Consider the following 23,513-nt stretch of genomic DNA (forward strand, 5'->3'; position numbering starts at 1 on the left):
CATTTTTATGTTTTATGTTTTACATATATTTATTATTTTCGAAATTATATATAATGTTTTTTGTTTTTTTTATAAAACGGTAATGTTACATTATGCAGATAAACCGTCTTTTTTTAAGTGAAAAATAGTAATCTTACATATGTTTAATGTAGTTTTTCCATTTTTTAATGCTATATGTTTACATATTTTTTTCAATTTTCGAAAATAATTAATATTAAAATGTAAAACTATATTTTATGCCACGTGTCATCTTTCGGGATAATTTTTTTCCGCTGATGTGGACGCCCTATGGAGCCTCAAAAGCTCCCTTTTATTAGTAGCGAAAAATTATATATAATGTTTTTTGTTTTTTTTTTATAAAACGGTAATGTTACATTATGGAAATAAGCCGTCTTTTTTTTTAAGTGAAAAAATAAAAAAAAAATTCCGCTGATGTGGACGCACTATGGAGCCTCAAAAGCTCCCTTTTATTAGTAGAGATTGTTAGCGCCATAATCTATATTATTAAAAGAGAAGTACAAATTTAGACTTACCCTTAAACTTATAAAGTATTTACAATCCAATGCCATTGAAAATAAAATAAACCTATTATTAGGTAATGCTTGTCTTTTCTAATTATTACATAATTTCCTTAAATAATTATAACACTAACAAAGATTTCGGCAACAAGAGAATAAAATATCCACTTTCCCTATTCGTAGGTTTCAAAATAATCATAATAAACAAAATATTCTAAAAGTTAAAGCCAAAAATATTGTGGCTAAAATCATGCCTTTTATTATTTTATGTATATTCTATTATAAATAATAAGCCAATGTAAATTCAATATGATAAATATGTTTAAAAGTATAAAGTATATAACACCAGATTTTAAATAGTACATAAAATAAATTTATTATATCTTATCATAAAATTTTGATACATAAAAAATAAAAATATTTGAGCGGATATACGGATCATATTCTAAAAGTGTAAGTGATACAATTAATGAATTACAAGACAATTTATAATACTCAGTATAAATTATAAAATTATTGTTTTTAGAAATTTTATATTAAACAACTATTTTATATGGATAAAATTTAAAAATATAGATTATCACACTTTCACAAAATAAATATTTATTTATAAAAATTAAAAACAAAAAGTCGCGCACGATAAATTTTAAAATTATAGATTATTACTTACACAAAATAAATATTTATCTATAAAAAGTAAAAACAAAAGACGCGTGGGTGTGCGGATCATGATCTAGTATATAAATTAAAATCCAACTTTCTCTGCAACACCACTTTCAAAATAATACTACTAGTATTTATGGTTTTGACTAAAGACAACACTATTTGATCGGATAATGATATGGACTCTTATTGTTAGAAAGTAAAAAATATATGTGAGTAATAGCTTATCGTTTAATGATTTTGACTTTTATTAACGCCATAGTAAAAACATTAAAATCCAACTATCTACGCAACAACACTTTCAATTGTCGTTTACTTCCTCTTGCTCCTAAAAGATCTATGTTATAGTTTTTCACACTTATTAAGAAAACATATAAAATTATATTTTCCAATACATTATTTTTTTAATAAATTATTTCCAATAACTTTTAACCAATGAAATTTTATTAAATATAATTGTATTTTTGGAAAGTATAATTTTTCATGAAAGAATGTATTGAAAATGTAAAAAATGTATATTTTTGAAACAATTTTTTTTCTAAAACATGGATCTTCTAAAAACGGGGAGAGTAATATTTTTTCTTAGTTTTAGTGACGTAATAAACACATTAAAATCCAACCATGCAACAATACTTTCTAAAAAAATACTACTTTTCAGTTTCAATTACAGACAACATTATCTGATCAAAACTTAAAAAGGTAATAGATTGTCGTTTAATGATTTTGCTCGTTATTAGCACCGCAGTAAACACATTAAAATCCAGCCATCTATGCAACATTAATTTCAAAAGTGTTACTCTCTCTGTTCCCGAAAGTAAGATTTTCTAAAGTGTTTACACTTATTAAGAATTCAATAAATGTTTATAATTTAATTTTTCTTTTACTTTATTATACACTTTCCAATAACTTTTCACCAATGAAATTTAATCAATTCAAATATTTTTATTTAATGTTTCTTAAAAGTATAAAAAGTACATTAAACATATAGAAAATCTATTTTTCTGGAACAAGTAAACAATCTAAAACATCTTACTTTCAGGAACGGAGGAAGTATTGTTTTTTTTTTGTTTTGATTAAAGACAGCATTATATGATTGAAACTTAAAAGGCATTAGATTTCTGTTTAATGATTTTTCTCATTATTAGCGCCACAATAAACACATTAAAATCTAACCATCTCAATAACATCACTTTCAAAATAATTCTATTTTTATTTTTGATTAAAGATGACACTATATGATCAAAACTTAAAAAGGCAATAGATTGTCATTTAATGATTTTGTTCATTATTAGCATCGCAATAAACACAATTAAATCTAACCATAATTACACTATTTGATCAGAATTAGATAAAAATAATATATATATATATATATATATATAAGAGTTATAGATTATCGTTTATTGATTACGGTATTATTAGCGCCGCAATAAATAATTAAATCTATTACAAAAATTAGATTTAAATAGTTTTTTCTTTTGTCAGTTTGCATGAGATATAATTTCTGGAAATACATACCCTTTAAGTTCCTTATAAACAATAGAAAGATGATTTATTTGACTTTTATTTTTACCTCATTAAAGGGAAAATCCATAAATGTAAAAAAAGAAGAAGATAACTTCCATTTTATTCCACAAAGAGAGTGGTTACAATGGTAAAATGGACACAAGAATAGCTTATAAATAGGCACAAGACATGACACAAACATGCATACTTCCATCTTCACCTCTTTACACCAAACTGAAATAAACGAGAAGGTAATCTACATTTCTTACTCGTGTCTGTTTTTTTTTACAGTTTCTTTCATTAGATTCTAACCCATATTGGCCAAACCTCTGATTCTGATTATAATGTGAGATCCCTGTAACCTCTTTAATGAGAGATGATCATCAAAATTTTCTACTTTTTTTTTGATAAGTAGTGTATACTTCTATTTTATTGACCAACCATTTTGGCTTTCTGATCATCTGTCGTCCATATGTGTCATGCAATTTAGTTTCTTGATTGTGATATCTATTTTAAGGATCTTCATGCACCTTTGCTTTCTTTTGTAATACTGGTGTCAGTTACCTCCCCAGTATAAAACAGTCTTCGCTGTTGTGTGGAAGACTGGTTTGAGCCTTGAGATTTAGTCCTTAAGGAAAAGGTTTTGAAATTGATTTTCATGGTTGAGTGTTGTTTCTGGTAAATGTTGACATCATTTTAGCAGGAAAAATGCTGAAGGTGCCAAGCAACAGGACCAGAGTGTCACCATACCCGCTTCGCTCTACAAGGACTCAGAAAGAACCTATCGAGGCACAAGGCCCAAGCCAATGGGAGGATGTCTTGTGTGTGATCTGCCAGGAAGCGCCACACAATGCCATCCTCATGCGGTGCTCTTCATCCTCTACTGGATGCCGTGCTTACATGTGCGATACGAGTGTTCGTCACTCCAACTGTTTCAAGCAGTACCGAAAGAAAAACATGAACCGCGTAACCAAGGTCTTTAACTGTCCTTACTGCAGAGGAAAGGTCTATGAGGCGATGAAGGTGCAGTCGGATGGAAGGAGAGCTCTAAATGCTAAACCGAGGTCTTGCGCTTTCGAGAACTGCAATTTCTCTGGGACATATTCTCAGCTTAAGAATCACTTGAAAGCTGATCACCCCGGTTCCACCCGACCTTTGGTTGACCAGGAGAGAGAGCGGGTGTGGGAACAGATGCAGAGAGTTACTCAGTACAATGATATCAGTATTGCAGCTGGTCTCCCACGTAGCGGCCTCGAGGTTTTGCATCAACAGCTTCCCGATGTTCCTCCTTGTCTGGTGATCCTGCTCTGGGTCAATGGAGTGGTTCAGGGCATTTTGCATCATCAACTTCCCAACAGTCTTCCGCATAGTTTCGAGATCCGGGCTGGGGCCAATGTGGTTGTGCGGAACTATCTTCTGTGCTTCCGCGGACTTGGTGCTGCTTCGCCTCTCATTATTCATGATTCTTAACTTTGTATAGCGTCTTTTTAGTAGCCAAAGTTTTGAACATTGTTCAAAAGTTTGATATCTAATTAAACTTTTTGATGTCTCAAAAGTATCCATAATGTTCAAATTATCATATCATCATGTAAGTCATATATATATATTAGGTGATTCTCCCGTTCTTTTAAATAACGTAAATATATGATAATAACCAATTAATGTTTTACTTTCAGTTTTAAATTTTTTTTATCGCATCAATTTCTCCAAATTCAACAATAACTTTTTTGTTCTAAATTATATATAAAATTTTGATTAATTTTTTTATTTGCATTTAGGTTGGGTGTTATCTTTATAGTAAAATTATGTATAACTTAATACCTATTTCATAAATCTAAATAGAAAATAACAGGTTGACTGATTCAAAATTACACAAACGAACATAAGAATTACATTTGCTTGGGATTTTTGTTATATGTATATTGAATTTTGTACGAATATAAAGAACAATTTAAATTAAAACGAAAGTAATTATTAAGGAAAAAAACGATTTTTCAATATGGTAAAGTATAATACTTTTAGTTTATTGAATGCATCTAGAGTTATGCTAGTTAAAAAGCTTTTGTAATTATTTGATCAAAATATGTTTATAGTAAAGAGAAATTTTGAATTTCCTTTTGTAATATATATATATATATATATATATATATATATATATATATTATCTTTCTTAAAATATTTGTTTTTAAATATTTAAACATTTTAAGAATGAACACCAATTTTTGTGATTTTTTTTTGAAAAAAACATCTTTTATTAGTTAAATATTTTTTTATAACTTTATAGATATTTTATCTTTTTGCAGTCTGATAAAAATGTAATTAAAAGTGTGGTTAATATTTTTATGAAAATCCTAATATGAAAAAATGAATAAATCATCTCACTAATAGTAACTATAAAATATGTTTAGTCAACTAAAGATAATTCGTTTTATGCTATTTAAATTATTTTTTTAATAATCTACCTAAATGTATAAATATAAATATATATTTTTATTATTTTAAAAATATATAACAGAATGCTTTTTAATATAATGTTTTGAAAGGAATAGTTTTTTTTTAATATCAAAATTTATTTTTGTGAATTTTCCTTTTTTATGAAATCACATTATATATTAAATATGTACATATTAAATTTGTTTTAAAATTTTTGACATGTTTCCTTTTTATGATATATATGTTATTTAAAAAAATAAAAATAAAGATAAATTAAAATTTAGTTGACAGCAATTAATAAATAAATAGTTTAATAATGAAAATTATTATATAGATTATTTTTAAGTTTTTATGAGTAACTATGTAACTGAATATAGTAAAAATAAATATGAACACGACATGCAAAAAACGGACATCTAAAATAATTTTATAGAGATAATATTCAGGGTTTTCAACCCAAAAATAAAAAGTTGTGCATACAGAAAGTACAACCTAAGGTTGGACGTTTTAGAGTATCATCAAGTTTGGCTCATCTTTACTTAAACAACCAATTTCTTCTTCTAGATAGTCCTCTCTATTGATCAAGAACTCTGGTGCGTCCTGCAACATAAATCCTTCAACAAATTTTCTCTTGACAATCATTTTACTTACTAGAATTTCAAGGATTTTTTTGTTGCGAAAGAGAAAGCATTGAGGTTTGGAAATGCTGTGGAAGAGCACAATGTAAAAAAGAAGATTTAATAGTTTCTTCCAGCTTTGTAACAAAACTGTAATCGTCAATCTACAAATGTGATGGAAGGAAAGTATTCATTGCCAATTCACTATTGTAATATCGAAAAGCCATTTTTTTTTTAATATAAAGAAGCAACAACACACAAAAAAAAAGCCTCTCTGGATCAAACATCACTACAAAGCTTCAAAAAGGAAACAAACAATCTCTGACTGTGTCTCCACCTACAAGTTTCAAACAACATCTGCCCAAAATATGTCACAAACACTCAAAAGAGCTCTTGGAATGAATCTCTCTTGCATCATCATCATCCTCCCTCTGGAAGTATCAAAACTGAAATCAGCTCAAGTGTGTGTTTTGCAGAGGGTTTTCAATAAGCATAGTTTTTCACTCTCACTCAGTATTAACCTTTTCTTTTCTTTCTCCATGCTAGTTGTACAATTACAACAATATAATAACAAAAGAAAAGGCTAAGGCTTTTCAAATCCATTAAAGCCCAGACCCTTGAGAATCATCTTTCTCATCACTCTCTTGCTGATGATGATCTTCATGTGATGGGTTATGATGAAGGGTATGATGAAGAACTCTACCCTGAGCTTGAACCTGAGCTTGAGTCATCTGCTGATAAATCTGCGTAAATGAACGTTGATTAAAAACTCCAACATTACCTTCCTAAGCAAACCCTAACTCAAGTCCAGGCATCTGATTGTTATTACCACCCAAAATGGATATAAAACTCATACCTCCAGGAAAATCAAACCCAGCTACATTTGTCCATAACCCACATGGTACATTTGACCTAGAAGTTTCTCTCATCCTCCTTCTCCGCCGCCAACTCCCCAATTTGGTGTACCACTACTAGACCCACCACCACTCTCTAACTCATAGCTGATCATAAAACCAGCAGTGAGAGACCCACCTTGATGATGATGATGATGATGGTTAGAGACAGTAGCAGCTGTTGCATAATTCTAAACATGTGGAAACTTAGCATATTATTAGATGTTTAAATATGTTAAGATAAACACAATAAGAAAATCTAAAAATAGGAAAATAAAGTTTTCTATTTAGGTTAAATTTGTATTTTCCATATCCTACATGTTAAATAGAATTGTCTTTCATATAAATGTAGGTCTCATGGACAGTTGTTCCATAAGATCGAAGGTAGAAACATCGAGAGCTTTAGTGTTGAGCAATTTTCTAAAGCTAATAATAAAAGTTGTTCTTATAATTCTTGTGTTTCTTAAGATTTGAATTGGTATCAGAGGCAGGTTTCAATCATGGGACCTGTGGGTTATGGGCCCACCATGCTTCTTCTGGATTTAATAAAGCTTTGTATAACACATAAACACATAAATTGCAGGTATATGAAACTTGACGTAACTCATATAAAGCCTTGTGTAACACATAAACTCGATCCTCTTCTCCTTTCTTCTTAGAACCAGTCGGTCTATCTACAAGCTCTCATATCTTGGTTCTTGTGATAGATTTCAACTCGTCTGCCATAGCTTCAATCCAATTTTCTTTACAAAATAGATTAAAATCATCTGAGGCAAACTATCCTCCTCTATATATGCATCCTATATTGAACTCAGCTAAGTTTGATCTTAGTTGAACCAATAGAAGAGGAGAGGTTGCCTCAGCTAAGTTCAATATAGGATGCATGGATAGAGGAGGAGAGTTTGCCTCATATGAGTTTAACCTATTTTGTGAAGAAAATTAGGTTGAAGCTATGACAGACTAGTTGAAATTTATCACAAGGAACAAGATATGAGAGATTGTAGATAGATCGACTGGTTCTGAAAATAAATGATTGTTAAACTTCTACCAAATCTGAAACATATAGAATTAAGATTTAAATTTGCAAGAAAATAAAATGAAAATATAATTTCTTATCAGTTGCATCAAATTTTTATTTTTATTTTGTTACAAATTTAAATCTTTATTTTATCAGCACCGTTTTTAGAATATGATCTGTGCATCCGCCATTATTTTAAAGTAGTAATAAAACATACTCCAAATTTTAAGATAAAAATTTATGAAAATGTATAATAAATTATTTTATTTACATGGTAAGTTGGTATATGATCAAAGCTTAAGAGGCAATAGACTGTTGTTTAATGATTTTGTTCATTATTAGCGCCGCAATAAACACATCAAAATTTAAAATCCAACCATCTCTACAACATCACTTTCAAAATAACACTATTTTTAGTTTTGATAAAAGATGACACTATATGATCGAAACTTAAAAAGGCAATAGATTGTCGTTTAATGATTTTGTTCATTATTAGCGCCGCAATAACCACATTTAAATCTAACCATGATTACACTATTTGATCAGAATGAAGGGAAAAATATATATAAGTAATAGATTATCGTTTATTGATTACATATATTATTAGCTCCACAATATATAATTAAATTTATTACAAAATTAAGATTTCAATAGTTTTTTTTCTTTTGTTAGTTTGCATGAGATAATTCCTGGATTACATACCTTTTAAGTTCCTTACAAACGATAGACAAAATGATTTATTTGACCTTTGTTTTAACCTAATTAAAGGAAAAATCCATATTTGTAAAAATAAAAGATATCTTCCCATTTATTCCACAAAGAGAGTGGTACAATGGTAAAATGGACTGAAGAATAGCTTATAAAAAGGCATAAGACATGACACAAACATACATACTCCCCATCTTCACCTCTTGAGACCAAACTGAAATAAACGAGAAGGTAATATACATTTCTTACTCGTGTCTGTTTTTTTACAGTTTCTTTCATTAGATTGTAATTCATATTGGCCGGACCTCTGATTATGATCATAATGTGAGATCCCGGTAAGCTTTTTAATGAGAGATGATCATCAAACTTTTCTACTTTTTTTTTGATAAGTAGTGTATACTTCTATTTTACTGACCAACCATTTTTGCTTTCTGATAATCTGTCGTCCATATGTGTCATGCAATTTAGTTTCTTGGTTATGATATCTATTTTATGGATCTCCATGCACCTTTGCTTTCTTTTGTAATAGTAGTGTTAATTACTTCCCCAGTATAAAACAGTCTTCACTGTTGTGTGGAAGACTGATTTGAGCCTTGCGATTTAGTCCTTAAGGAAAAGGTTTTAAATTTGATTTTCATGGTTGAGTGTTGTTTCTGGTAAATGTTGACATCATTTTAGCAGAAAAAATGCCGAAGGTGCCAAGCAACAGGACCAGAGTGTCACCATACCCGCTTCGCTCTACAAGGACTCAGAAAGAACCTATCAAGGCACAAGGCCCAAGCCAATGGGAGGAAGAATTAGGATAAGCACGAAAATGAAAGCTTCTATAAAAGCGGATACCCCTAGTACATCGAAACTCATTGCCCACGGATACAGAAAAACGGTTTCAACATCAAAAACAACAAATGTTTTGTGTGTGATCTGCCAGGAAGCGCCACACAATGTCATCCTCATGCGGTGCTCTTCATCTTCTACTGGATGTCGTGCTTACATGTGCGACATGAGTGTTCGTCACTCCAACTGCCTCAAGCAGTACCGCAAGAAAAACATGAACCGTGTAACCAAGGTCATGACTGTCTTTACTGCAGAGGAAAGGTCTATGAGGCGATGAAGGTGCAGCCGGATGGAAGGAGAGCTCTAAATGCTAAACCGAGGTCTTGCGCTTTCGAGAACTGCAATTTCTGATCTGGGACATATTCTCAGCTTAAGAATCACTTGAAAGCTGATCATCCCAGTTACACCCAACCCTTTGTCGACCAGGGGAGAGAGCGGGCGTGGGAACAGATGCATAGAGCATCTGAGTACAATGATATCAGTACTGAAGCTGGTCTCCTGCATAGTGGCTTGGAGGTTTTGCATCAACAGCTTCCGGATGTTCCTCCTCGTCTGGTGATTCTGCTCTGGGATTCTTAACTTTGTTTATCGTTTTTTTTAGTAGCCAAAGTTTGAACATTGTTTAAAATTTTGATATCTAAATAACCTTTTTGATGCCTCAAAAGCATCCATAATGTTCAAATTGTCATATCATTATGTAGAGCATATATATTTATATATATATATATATATTGGGAATTTTCTGTGCTTTTTTATAAAGTTAATATATTATAACAACTAATTAATGTTTTATTTTTAATTTTAAATAATTTATTTTGATCGCATCTATTTCGCCAAATTCAATAATAATTCTTTTGTTCTAAATAGATAAAATTTTGATTAATTTTTTATATTCATTAAGGTTTGTTGTTATCTTTATAGTAAAATTATGTATAACTTTATACCTATTTCTGAAAATTACATAGAAAATAACTAAAGTTGACTGATTCAAAATTACACAAACGAACATATGAATTATATTTGCTTGGGATTTTTGTTATATGTATATTGGACTTTGTACGAATATAAAGAAAAAGTTAAATTAAAACCAAGTAAATATTAAGGAAAAAAAGAATTTTTTCAATATGGTAAAGTATAATACTTTTAGTTTATTGAAAGCATCTAGAGTTATGCTAGTTAAAAAGCTTTTGTAATTATTTTATCAAAAATATGTTAATAGTAAAGAAGTATTTTGTATTTCCTTTTGTAATATATATTATTTTTCTTAAATTATTTTTGAAAAAATATTTAAAAATTTTAAGAATAAACACTAATTTTTAGGATTTGTTTTTGAAAAATAGTCTTTTAGTAGTTAAATTATTTTTATAACTTTATAGATATTTTATCTCTTTGCAGTCTGATAAAAATGTAAATAAAAGTGTGGTTTATATTATTATGAAAAATCCTAATATGCAAAAATTAAAAAATCATCTCACTAATAGTACCTATAAAATATTTTTAGTCAACTAAAGATAATTTGTTTTATGTTATTTAAATTATTTTTTAATAATCTACCTGAATGTATAGAAATTAAATATTTTTATTATTTTAAAAATATATAACAGAATGCTTTTTAAGATAATGTTTTGAAAGGAAGATTTTTTTTAATATCAAAATTAGTTTTTGTGAATTTTGATTTTTATGAAATCACATTATATATTAAATATGTACATAGTAAATTTGTTTTAAAATTTTAGACATGTTTTCTATTTATGATATATATGTTATTTGGAAAAATAAAAATTCAATTAAATTAAAATATAGTTGACAGCAATTAATAAATAAATGGTTTAATAATGAAAATTATTATATAGATTATTTTTAATTTTTACGAGTAACTATGTAACTGAATATTGTAAGAATAAATATAAACACGACACGCAAAAAAAACTGACTTCTAAAATAATATTATAGAGATAATATTCAGCGTTTTCAACCCAAAAATAAAAAGTTGTGCATACAGAAAGTACAACCTTAAGGTTGGGCGTTTTAGAATATCATCAAGTTTGGCTCATCTTTACTTAAACAACCAATTTCTTCTTCTAGATAGTCCTCTCTATTGATCAAGAACTCTGGTGCGTCCTGCAACATAAATCCTTCAACAAATTTTCTCTTGACAATCATTTCACTTACTAGAGTTTCAAGGATTTTTTTGTTGCGAAAGAGAAAGCATTGAGGTTTGGAAATGCTGTGGAAGAGCACAATGTAAAAAAGAAGATTTAATAGTTTCTTCCAGCTTTGTAACAAAACTGTAATCGTCAATCTACAAATGTGATGGAAGGAAAGTATTCATTGCCAATTCACTATTGTAATATCGAAAAGCCGTTTTTTTATATAAAGAAGCAACAACACACAAAAAAAAGCCTCTCTGGATCAAACATCACTCCAAAGCTTCAAAAAAGAAACAAACAATCTCTGACTCTGTCTCCACCTACAAGTTTCAAACAACATCTGCCCAAAATATGTCACAAACACTCAAAAGAGCTCTTGGAATGAATCTCTCTTGCATCATCATCATCCTCCCTCTGGAAGTATCAAAACTGAAATCAGCTCAAGTGTGTGTTTTGCAGAGGGTTTTCAATAAGCATAGTTTTTCACTCTCACTCAGTATTAACCTTTTCTTTTCTTTCTCCATGCTAGTTGTACAATTACAACAATATAATAACAAAAGAAAAGGCTAAGGCTTTTCAAACCCATTAAAGCCCAGAACCTTGAGAATCATCTTTCTCATCACTCTCTTGCTGATGATGATGTTCATGTGATGGGTTATGATGAAGAGTATGGTGAAGAACTCTATCCTGAGCTTGAACCTGAGCTTGAGTCATCTGCTGATAAATCTGTGTAAATGAATTTTGATTAAAAAACTCCAACATTATCTTCCTGAGCAAACCCTAACTCAAGTCCAGGCATCTGATTGTTATTACCACCCAAAATGGATACAAAACTCATACCTCCAGGAAAATCAAACCCACCAGCTCCAAACCCAGCTACATTTGTCCATAACCCACATGGTACATTTGACCTAGAAGCTTCTCTCCTCCTCATTCTCCGCCGCCAACTCCCCAATTTGGTCTACCACTATTAGACCCACCACCACTCTCTAACTTATAACTGATCATTAAACCAGCAGTGCGAGACCCACCTTGATGATGATGATGATGGTTAGACACAGTAGTAGCTGTTGGATAATTCCAAGCTCGTGGGAACTTAACATATTATTAGATATTTAATATGTTAAGATAAACACAATAAGGAAATCTAAAAATAGAAAAATGAAGTTTTCAATTTAGGTTAGATTTGTGTTTTCCATATCCCACATGTTAAGGGGAAATTGATTTCATATAAATGTACGTCTCATGAGAGTTGTTCCATAAGATCGAAGGTAGAAACATCGAGAGCTTTAGCTTTGAGAAATTTCTAAAGCTAATAATAAAAGTTGTTCTTATAATTCTTGTGTTTCTTAAGATTTGAATTGGTATCAGAGGCAGGTTTTGATCATGGGACATGTGGGTTATGGGCCCACCACGATTCCGCTGGATTTAATAAAGCTTTGTATAACACATAAACACATATTGCAGGTATATGAAACTTGACGTAACCCATATAAAGCCTTGTGTAACACATAAACTTGATCCTCTTCACCTTTCTTCTCAGAACCAGTCGGTCTATCTACAAGCTCTCATATCTTGGTTCTTGTGATAGATTTCAACTCGTCTGCCATAACTTCAATCCAATTTTCTTCACAAAATAGATTAAAATCATCTGAGGCAAACTCTCATCCTCTATATGTGCATCCTATATTGAACTCAGCTAAGTTCAATATAAGTTGCACCTGTAAACGAGAAGAGGTTGCCTCAGCGAAGTTCAATATAGGATGCACGGATAAAGGAGGAGAGTTTGCCTCATATGAGTTTAACCTATTTTGTGAAGAAAATTAGGTTGAACCTATGGCAGACTAGTTGAAATCTATCACAAGGAACAGGATATGAGAGATTGTAAATAGACCGATTGGTTCTGAAAATAAAATGATTGTTAAACTTGGACCAAATTTGAAACATATAAAATTAAGATTTAATTTTGTAAGAAAATAAAATGAAAATATAATTTCTTATCAGTTACATCAAATTTATATTTTTATATTCTTACAAATTTAAATATTGATTTTATCCCCACCATTTTTAGAATTTGATCCGTGCATCGCCCATTATTTTAAAGTAGTAATAAAACATACTCCAAATTTTAAGATCAAAATTTATCATAATGTATAATAAATTATTTTATTTACATGGTAAGTTGGTATATGATCGAAGCTTAAGAGGCAATAGATTGTTGTTTAATGATTTTGTTCATTATTAGCGCCGTGATAAAAACATTAAAATCCAACCATCTATACAGCATCACTTTCAAATTAATACTATTTTTAGTTTTGATTAAAGATGACACTATATGATCGAAACTTAAAAAGGAAATAGATTGTCGTTTAATGATTTTGTTCATTATTATCGCCGCAATAACCATAATTAAATCTAACCATGATTTCACTATTTGATCAGAATGAAGGGAAAAAATATATATAAGTAATAAATTATTGTTTATTGATTACGTCTATTATTAGCTCCGCAATAAATAATTAAAGTAATTTCAAAAATAAGATTTATAAGTTCTTTTTCTTTTGTTAGTTTGCATGAGATATAATTCCTGGATTACATACCTTTTAAGTACCTTACAAACAATACAAAAAATGATTTATTGACTTTTGTTTTAACCTCATTAGAAGGAAAATCCATAATTCTAAAAATAAAAGATATCTTCCCATTTATTCCACAAAGAGAGTGGTACAATGGTAAAATGGACACAAGAATAGCTTATAAAAAAAGGCATAAGACATGACACAAACATACATACTCCCCATCTTCACCTCTTGAGACCAAACTGAAACAAACGAGAAGGTAATATACATTTCTTACTTCTGTTTGTTTTTTTACATTTTCTTTCATTAGATTGTAATTCATATTGGCTGGACCTCTGATTATGATCATAATGTGAGATCCCGGTAAGCTTTTTAATGAGAGATGATCCCCAGTATAAAACAGTCTTCACTGTTGTGTGGAAGACAGATTTGAGCCTTGAGATTTAGTCCTTAAGGAAAAGGTTTTAAATTTGATTTTCATGGTTGAGTGTTGTTTCTGGTAAATGTTGACATCATTTTAGCAGAAAAAATGCCGAAGGTGCCAAGCAACAGGACCAGAGTGTCACCATACCCGCTTCGCTCTACAAGGACTCAGAAAGAACCTATCAAGGCACAAGGCCCAAGCCAGTGGGAGGATGTCTTGTGTGTGATCTGCCAGGAAGCGCCACACAATGCCATCCTCATGCGGTGCTCTTCATCCTCCACTGGATGTCGTGCTTACATGTGCGACACAAGTGTTCGTCACGCCAACTGTTTCAAGCAGTACCGAAAGAAAAACATGAACCGTGTAACCAAGGTCATGAACTGTCCTTACTGCAGAGGAGAGGTTTATGAGGCGATGAAGGTGCAGTCGGATGGAAGGAGAGATCTGAATGCTAAACCGAAGTCTTGCGCTTTCGAGAACTGCAATTTCTCTGGGACATATTCTCAGCTTAAGAATCACTTGAAAGCTGATCATCCCAGTTACACCCGACCCTTGGTCGACCAGGGGAGAGAGCAGGCGTGGGAACAGATGCAGAGAGCAACTGAGAACAATGATATTAGTACTGCAGCTGGTCTCCCGCATAGTGGCTTGGAGGTTTTGCATCAACAGCTTCCGGATGTTCCTCCTCGTTTTATGATTATGCTCTGGGGTTCTTAATTTGTTTAGCGTTTTTTTGTAGCCAAAGTTTGAACATTATTTATATTTTGATATCTAAATAACATTTTTGATGTCTCAAAAGAATCCATAATGTTAAAATTGTCATATCATTATGTAGAGCATATATATATATATATATATGGTAATTTTCGTGCTTATTTATAAAGTAAATATATTATAAGAACTAACTAATGTTTTATTTTCAATTTTAAATAATTTGTTTTTATCGCATCTATTTCTCCACATTCAATAATAACTCTTTTGTTCTAAGTAGATAAAATTTTTATTAATTTTTTATATGCATTAAGGTTGGTTGTTATCTTTATGGTAAAATTATGTATAACTTAATACCTATTTCATATAATTAAATCGAACATAACTAAAGTTGACTGAATCAAAATTACACAAATGAACATAACAATAATATGTTTAAATTTATTTTAAATAATATTAAACACAAGAATTGAATTTGCTTGGGATTTTTATTATATGTATATTGGGTTTTGTACGAATATAAAGAAAAATTAAATTAAAACCAAAGTAAATAAGAAGAAAAAACAAAGATTTTTTTCAATATGGTAAAGTATAATACTTTTAGTTTATTGAAAGCATCTAGAGTTATGCTAGTTAAAAAGTTTTTGTAATTATTTGATCAAAAATATATTTATAATAAAGAAGTACTTTTAATTTCCTTTTGTAATATATATTTTCTTTCTTAAAATATTTGTGTTTAAATATTTTAATTTTTAAAAAAGTAAACAACAATTTTTGGGATTTGTTTTTGAAAACTCATCTTTCATTAGTTAAATATTTTTATAGCTTTATCGATATTTTTTTTTCTTTTTTTCAGTCTGATGCAAAAAAGTAAATAAAAGTGTGGATAATTTTTTATGAAAAAACTAATATGCAAAAATGAAGAAATCATCTCAATAATAGTAACTATAAAATATTTTTAGTCAACTAAAGATAACTCGTTTTTATGTTATTAAATTATTTTTTAATAATCTAACAAAATGTATAGATAGAAAGAAATATTTTATTATTTTTAAAATATATAACTGAATGGTGTTTAATATAATGTTTTGAAAGGAAGATGTTTTTAATATCAAAATTATTTTTGTGAATTTTCTTTTGTATATGAAATCAAATTATACATTAAAATATGTACATATTAATTTTTCTTTAAAATTATTAACATGTTTCCCTTTTTATTTTATATATGTTATTTGAAAAAGGTAAAAAGAAAACTAAAATAAAATTTAGTTGACAGAAATTATTAAATAAATAGTTTAATAATAAAAATTATTATGTATATTATTTTTAATTTATTAAGAACAACTATGTAATTGAATAAAGTAAGCATATATTTTCACTCTCACTCAGTATTAATCTTTTCTTTTCTTTCTCCATGCTAGTTGTACAATTTCAAGTCCATTAAAGCCCAGAGCCTTGAGAATCATCTTTTTCATCACTCTCTTGCTGATGCTCTTCATGTGATGGGTTAAGACTATGGTGAAGAACTCTACCCTGAGCTTGACTCATCTGCTGATAAATCTGTGTAAATGAATGTGGATTAAAAACTCCAACATTCCCTACAACCCTAACTCACGTCCAGGCATCTGGTTGTTATTACCACCTAGAATGGATGCAAAACTCATACCTCCAGAAAAATCAAACCCACCAGCTACATTTGTCCATAACCCACTTGGTATATTTGACCTAGAAGCTTCTCCTCCTCCCCCTCCTTCTCCGCCTCCAACTCCCCAATTTGGTCTACCACTACTAGACCCACCACCACTCTTAACTCATGACTGATCATTAAACCAGTAGTGAGAGACCCACCTTGATGATGATGATGGTTAGCGACAGAGGCTAAAGCAGAGGCCGGTATTGTTCCTGAACCGGTGGAAGCAATTATAGACGGCTCAGCGTGTTGAAGCAGCCACTGGATAGTCTCGCCGTCCTGTGACCCAATTATCTAGTTAACTTGAAAATCCAAGCTGCTTCTTACCGTTGTTGGCTTCTTTGTCGGAAACGACCACGATCTCAAAATCCTTAATCTCAGCTGTTTCCTGATGTCGCTGTGGCTGTGGTGGTGGGTTCAAGAAGTTTGGTTCTTGCTGTCGATTGGTGTGGGGACGGACGGGTCCAGACCTCGAAATCGAATAAGACACAATAAAGAAAAAAGTAGTCATCTTCGATCTCAAAAGATGAGTCAATAAAAGAAATGAGCTCAACACTTAAAAAGTACGGTGAGACTTTAGTTTTGTCTTTTTATTCATTGGTTTGGTTTGGTTTGTTACTAATAACAGAGAGATTTCGAGTCTCTTAGGTTTCTGACCAAACACTGTCTCTTTAACACCATAAACAGCAAAGTGAACAAACAAGTAAACCTCTGAAGAAAAAGCAATGACTGTTTTTTCTTTTGGTAAAATGTTAAATTTTATACCAAGTTTTAAATTTTTGACAGAGATTACAAAGATAACAAGTAGCGGTAAATTAAACTACACAACACAACTAGAACAACAATGACAAGAAACCGAAGCGGGAAAGCTAGGCTAGCAACCAGCTAAGCGGACCAAAATCACATATGGACCAAAAAGTCAAAAAATAATCTACAACATCCAAAAATAATCTGTATGGACCTCTATCATGTAAATTACTTTAACACCCTTAATAAAACTAAATTAAAATAAAATTAAAAACACAAAACTAAAAAAAATTGTGGTCGCAGGCGTAGGGTTTTTTTCTTCCTCATTCTCTGCGTCTTTTCTTCTACTACTCATCGTCTTCAACCATGTTCCACTGCATCGGCATCAGCGATGAAGCTTGTTATCCACCATGTTAAATGGCGTCAAAACTCGTGACATCCCTTGCTTTATCTTGAGCTCTGATGCCACAACCTCTTCTCAGCTTTATTCTCCAACTCCTCCGCCGGTTTGGTGAGCCACAACCATACCTGATTGAGACATCGATCCCAGCGATCATAACAGCTTCGGTGCTCAGCATGTATTCGACTCCATGACATCTGCATCGTGGATGAAGCTCTTTATCCACCGTGGCCTTCTCTTTTCCAAGACCAGAGCTTGAAATCTTCACTGAACCCATGTGCCTTCACCACACTACGATTCACCACCGCAGCTTGTCCTCTCTAAGTTCTCTATCCGTCACTTTTCCCTTATCTCTCTTATGCGACCTCCGGTGATCCCTTGTGTCAAAGACGAGTATCTCTCTTGCTTTCAAGGCCTAAGTATTGAGAAATGGAAGCTGAATCAACAGCTTCCATTTCAGGTCCTATACCAAGACTGAGCTCTGTCAAAGATACATCTTCAATAAGAGTGGGATCAGTCAGAGTTTTGATGTTAAGCCTCTCGAGATAAACACTTCACTGAAAATTCTTATAAAAATTAAAGTGGACTTTTGCGTTTTTAACTTATGATGTGTATTGAAATCTGCAGCTATTGGATGGTCTCTCTGTGGAATGTAGGAAGTTTGGAGATGTTTTGGAGAGTAAAGTACTTATAATCTCAAAAGATATGAAAGATGCCAGGTCTAGTAAAAGCAGCTAAGTGATCAGTGTTGGCTTACCAGCTTATGAAATTATCTATGAGATTTTATACTGTGTCAAAGTCAATACATCCGGCTTGTTACTTAATAAAGTCTCAACCTTTTTTTTTTGTTTTCTTACTTTCACTTCTGATGATTAAACAAAGAACACAATATTTTCTTTGTCGGCACGACACTCCCAATGTTTACATGACTGCATTTATGCTAAAGACACAAAAACAAAATAATATAATGATTATCATTTACGTAACATATGTAACTATAACTTTTATGAATATATTTGATTTATCTTTACAAACATCAAACATATTTTTACATGTGAAAGTATTAGTAAAAGCCCTAAAACTAGATATATAAACAATTGATATACTTTTTATTATATATTAGATGAGTATTACTGGTACAACTGGTACAACTTTGACATTCAGAAATTGATAAAACAAATTTGGCATTCCACATAGAAAACAATCTCATTCCCAATTGGTATGTATTCAAAAAGTTTCTCTTAATTTATTTGAAGTTTTGGAAAAAAAAATTATTGCATAATTCCATAAGTTTACATGATCTACCTTATACTTTTAAGGTTTGTTAACTTATTTGTCTACATAGTTTTTAATTGGAAAACATACATGAAATGTATTTATACGAAATTGATGATTTCAATGTAACCGTGCAATGTCATGTAAACATAAAGAAGTGGTACAACTAAGGTAATTGTATTTATTATGAGGTACAACTAATATTTTTAGATTTCACTGCCAAAGTACAACTATGCACAAACTGGTACAACTAAAAAACTAGTACAACTATGTATCGTCGGTATAACTAGACAACTGGTACAACTATTTATTGTTTTATTTAGTATTGTTTAAATGTGTATCACGTTTTAAACAAGTATCATGTTTTAAACATTGTGGTTGAACACTGACCTCGAGTAGTTGTACTAGTTGTACCATTCATATATATCATTATCACTTGTCATTATTTGTTTATGCAAAAAACAGTCAAATGACCAAATTAGTGTGTGTTTATAATGGTCTCTCCTAACAATTTTAATTTTTTAAATGTTTTGTTGGCAATTATTTACAATATCTCATAAGTTTCCATGTTCCACCTTATATTTTAAGGGTTTGTTTACATGTTTGTCCACTATATTTTTGAAAACACACACCGAATGCATTTTAACAAAATTTATGATTCGATTATATGTGATATCAGATAGGTGAACATATAGAAGTAATACAACTGGAGTATATTTATTTTTAATGTGGTACAACTATCTTTTTCAATTTCACTGTCAAAGTACAACTATGCACAAACCGGTATAATTCAAAAACTAGTACAACTATGTACAGTCGGTACAATTAGAAAGTGACTCTGAAAGTGGTGATGCACATAATTTACAAAAAATATAAATTTTTTTGCATCAGTTCATTTTACAAAAAATTAGTCTCAACGTTAAGAAGTTATTCAAAAAAATGTATCATTTAAAACTACTGATTTATATCATTTACTAATTAAATGTAATTTTAACAAAATTATTTGATTAAAATGATTTATTTTGTTAAATAATTCTTAATAAATATTTTTACTGATTATTTTTATTATTTGTTGCAATTTTGTTTGTTTCTAATATATTTTATTATCTTGACAAACAAACTAAAATTTTACAACTGTTTATAAGAATTGTATCAATACATCACGGTTAAAACAATTATATGCAAAACAAAAATACAAAAATCATACATCAAACTCAATCTTTTTCTTCTTTTCGGTGACTCGCGTTTTTAAAGCAATGGTTGAATTTGGCTCCGCATCTAGCTTTTTGGCCGCGAGACCAAAAAAGATGAAGATGATTTTTTCTAAGAATCGTATAACTAGTATAACTAGTACAACTTGTAAACGTATCAATTCCAAATCAAATATTATTGAAAATATAATATTTATATATTTGACTCATGCATGCAGGGGGATTAGACCAATATGTCTTATTGGTTCTATGTTTATATATTCTTTTTCGACTTGTGATGGCTTATGCATCATCTTTTGTTTTCTCGGTGAAAGTATATTTCTATTGATAAAATCCAGAGTTTGTTGGATGGCTCTTGGAGACATGCATTCAGGGAAGAGTGAAATTTGGAGATTTTTTTTTATCTAAATCAGCCTTTCTCAATTGGATCAGCCGCTCTGGTGACTGAGATTTTTAAGGAAACTTCCAAAGTTTATAGGGATTTATCGTAAGGATCCATTCTTTTTTAAGGATTTTTTAAGTCAACATCCAGATCAATTTTTAAATCTAAAATATAAATACAAACTTATAATAGGTTATTAATATCAAAAACTAAACTAATATTTTCATATCAATAAGCTTTTTAATATTATCATTTTTTTATTTGGATAACTTAATAAAATTTCATAATATTCTAAAGAATCACAAATTTATGTAATGTTAAAAAATATATGAGTAATTCAATCAATTTTTTTTTTAAATACTATCAGATATTTTGTGTTTTTAGCGGGTTAATAGTGAGTTTTTGGATTTTTACCGGGCTCTATCTAATCTTTAATTAACGTTTTTTTTTATTAAATCTGAGCCGGATTATGTATAATGTATCGGGTCTATTGATTTAACCACGAATCTAGGTCGGATATGAAAAAATTTCTTAAAACTCAAATATTATTATAGAGCAACTACTATATTTCGAACAAATACCATATTTTGAAAAGAAAAAAAAAACAAATGATAAAAACCTAAAAACTCAATTGTTATGGTTCGAATAAAAAATATCGGTAGTTTAAAGTGTGGATCAAAATCTAGTAATTTATTAAATTGTATAACTAGTTCAAATTTACAATTAGTACAGCTAGTACAACTGATATAACTGTACAACTAGTACAACTGATAACTATACAATTGGTATAACTGTACAATTGATATAACTGTATAACTAGTACAACTGGTACAACCAATAAAAATAATTTTAAATATTTAAAGTTAAATGAATATGGGCCGGGTTTTGAGTATTGAGTTTGGGTTCGGATTTAGTTAGTTGGGTTGGTAAATAAGTTAAAGTTTTTAGGTTTGGTGGACATTTTGCTGACTTTTCATATTAAATTTAATTCTAAAAGAAATTCAAATTATAAGGTCCAAAATAGATTTTTTCAGATGCAAGTGGTCCATTATAGAATTTGATCAGCGGATCGGGCATAGACCAACGCAAGCTCGGAAGGTCAGAGAGGAGGAAACAGTTGCCACGAGCCGAGAGATAGGCGCCCTCAAACCTAGAAGCTACGGATCATGCAGCTTCCGAAACCCAACTCAACACAGACCAGCTCGAAGAATCAAAGCGCAGACCTACAAAAAAAACCAGACAGATGCACCCTCGACGGCACGAGAGCGAGTGTCCACATTTGAAGAGCAGATCCAAAGAATGCCGTCTTCAGACCCAACCCTTCGTGACCTACTACACCCGTTGAACCGAACCCACATATAGAGGGAGCGGACCGCACAGAACTCACCCTCCAGAAATACACCTACAAGAGAAGAGGCGGACCGAGGGACCCACTGCGGCACGGAGACTAAACGCAGAAACCAACACCAAGGAGTACAAAACCGCACACTAAAAGGGGATGCGAAAACTCCTAGGAAGGGGCAAGGAAAACCGCCAGAACACCGGAATAGCTCGCAAAAGAGCAAAATAAGCACCACAGGTGACACGTACTACCACCAAGCGCCACCGTTCAAACCACGTGTTGCCACCACGCGCTGCCAATGGGAAAGCCTTAGAATCGAGAAGTAACCCGACCCGACCACCTACGAAACCACTCGCCTTCTCCAGAGACCACGAGAGGAGCTAGAGGAGAAAGAACACGACCGACTCGACAAGAAGCCAAAACGTAGCACAGAGACCAGCAAGGCTTTTCAACGCTACACACAACTACACTCTCACAGAAGATCGGTCGAACTCAGGGAAAAAATGAACCAGACAGAAACCCTAGAAAAACCCATCGCCGAGGACCAGACAGCGCAACCGCCATCCTCAAGCAACGCCACCACCCAGATCCCGGCTAAAGGAACACCAGAGAACTCGGATGGATCTGAGACGAAACGACCTAAACCCGCCGTGGAAGAAGAAGACGAAAAGATACGACTGAGGGAGAGAACAACAGATGACGACAAATAAAAGAAATAGAAATAAAAAGGGAGGGACCTCCAGCGGTCGCGAAAAAGGACGCCGCGACGACCGCCGGAGGAAAAACATGACTTTACTGTTACGGTGGCTTTGATGAGAGAAGGAGGAGAATCTAGATCAATGACCATTTCACATGTAAATCCTTTGATCAACGTTAATGAGAATCTAAGGCCAATTCTAGTGGGACAACAAAATACCAAAATTGGTGTAGTTTCTTCTCCGATAAGTCCATATATATATATATATATTAAAATTATAATTTAGATAGATTTTCATTTATTTCTTTTGGTTATATATTAAATTAGTTTGTATAAAGTTTCTTTAAAAATGATATGAAAATATTTATAATTATCAAAAAGTAAAATTAAATATAATATCTAAAATTTAAAATTTATAAATATTTGGTGGAAGCAAATGGTGTTATGATTAAAAATTTATATTTTAAAAACAAAATTGTATAAAAAATTTAAAACTGTATAATCTATTCAAATTATAATTATGTTGTGGATGATCATGTCTAAATAAGCTTCTTGTTGGATTTAGGGATCTCTTGGCTGTAGGAGATGGATTACATCCCTCCACAAGGCCCATCAAATAACAGGCCCTAGCCCGGCAAGTTCGGCTGAGTTTAGTCGGCTTAGCGGCTAAAGACGTCGGCTCGACTCTAGAGTACTTTAAGCTGATCGGCTAAGC

The 23,513-nt window shown here is 31.3% G+C and overlaps 2 protein-coding genes and 1 pseudogene across 2 annotated transcripts; 2 read left to right on the forward strand and 1 right to left on the reverse strand.

Moving 5' to 3' along the window:
* Positions 1–424: 424 nt before the first annotated feature.
* Positions 425–4,587, forward strand: LOC125580318. The gene has a single exon (XM_048744664.1). The coding sequence runs from the start codon at positions 3,396–3,398 to the stop codon at positions 4,155–4,157; it is 762 nt and encodes a 253-aa protein (XP_048600621.1). The 5' UTR covers positions 425–3,395; the 3' UTR covers positions 4,158–4,587.
* Positions 4,588–10,715: 6,128 nt separating this feature from the next.
* Positions 10,716–15,080, forward strand: BNAA02G28490D. Its single transcript, XM_048744669.1, has one exon. The coding sequence runs from the start codon at positions 14,449–14,451 to the stop codon at positions 15,058–15,060; it is 612 nt and encodes a 203-aa protein (XP_048600626.1). The 5' UTR covers positions 10,716–14,448; the 3' UTR covers positions 15,061–15,080.
* A 1,207-nt stretch (positions 15,081–16,287) lies between these two features.
* LOC111203083 lies at positions 16,288–18,168 on the reverse strand (annotated as a pseudogene).
* Positions 18,169–23,513: the final 5,345 nt, after the last annotated feature.

Source organism: Brassica napus, chromosome A2 (genome assembly GCF_020379485.1).
Source record: "Brassica napus cultivar Da-Ae chromosome A2, Da-Ae, whole genome shotgun sequence".
Taxonomy (NCBI): Eukaryota; Viridiplantae; Streptophyta; class Magnoliopsida; order Brassicales; family Brassicaceae; genus Brassica; species Brassica napus.

Bases quoted from the DNA above. Each gene is read 5' to 3' on its own strand.
- LOC125580318 (XM_048744664.1), top strand. From the start codon at position 3,396: ATGCTGAAGGTGCCAAGCAACAGGACCAGAGTGTCACCATACCCGCTT.
- BNAA02G28490D (XM_048744669.1), top strand. From the start codon at position 14,449: ATGCCGAAGGTGCCAAGCAACAGGACCAGAGTGTCACCATACCCGCTT.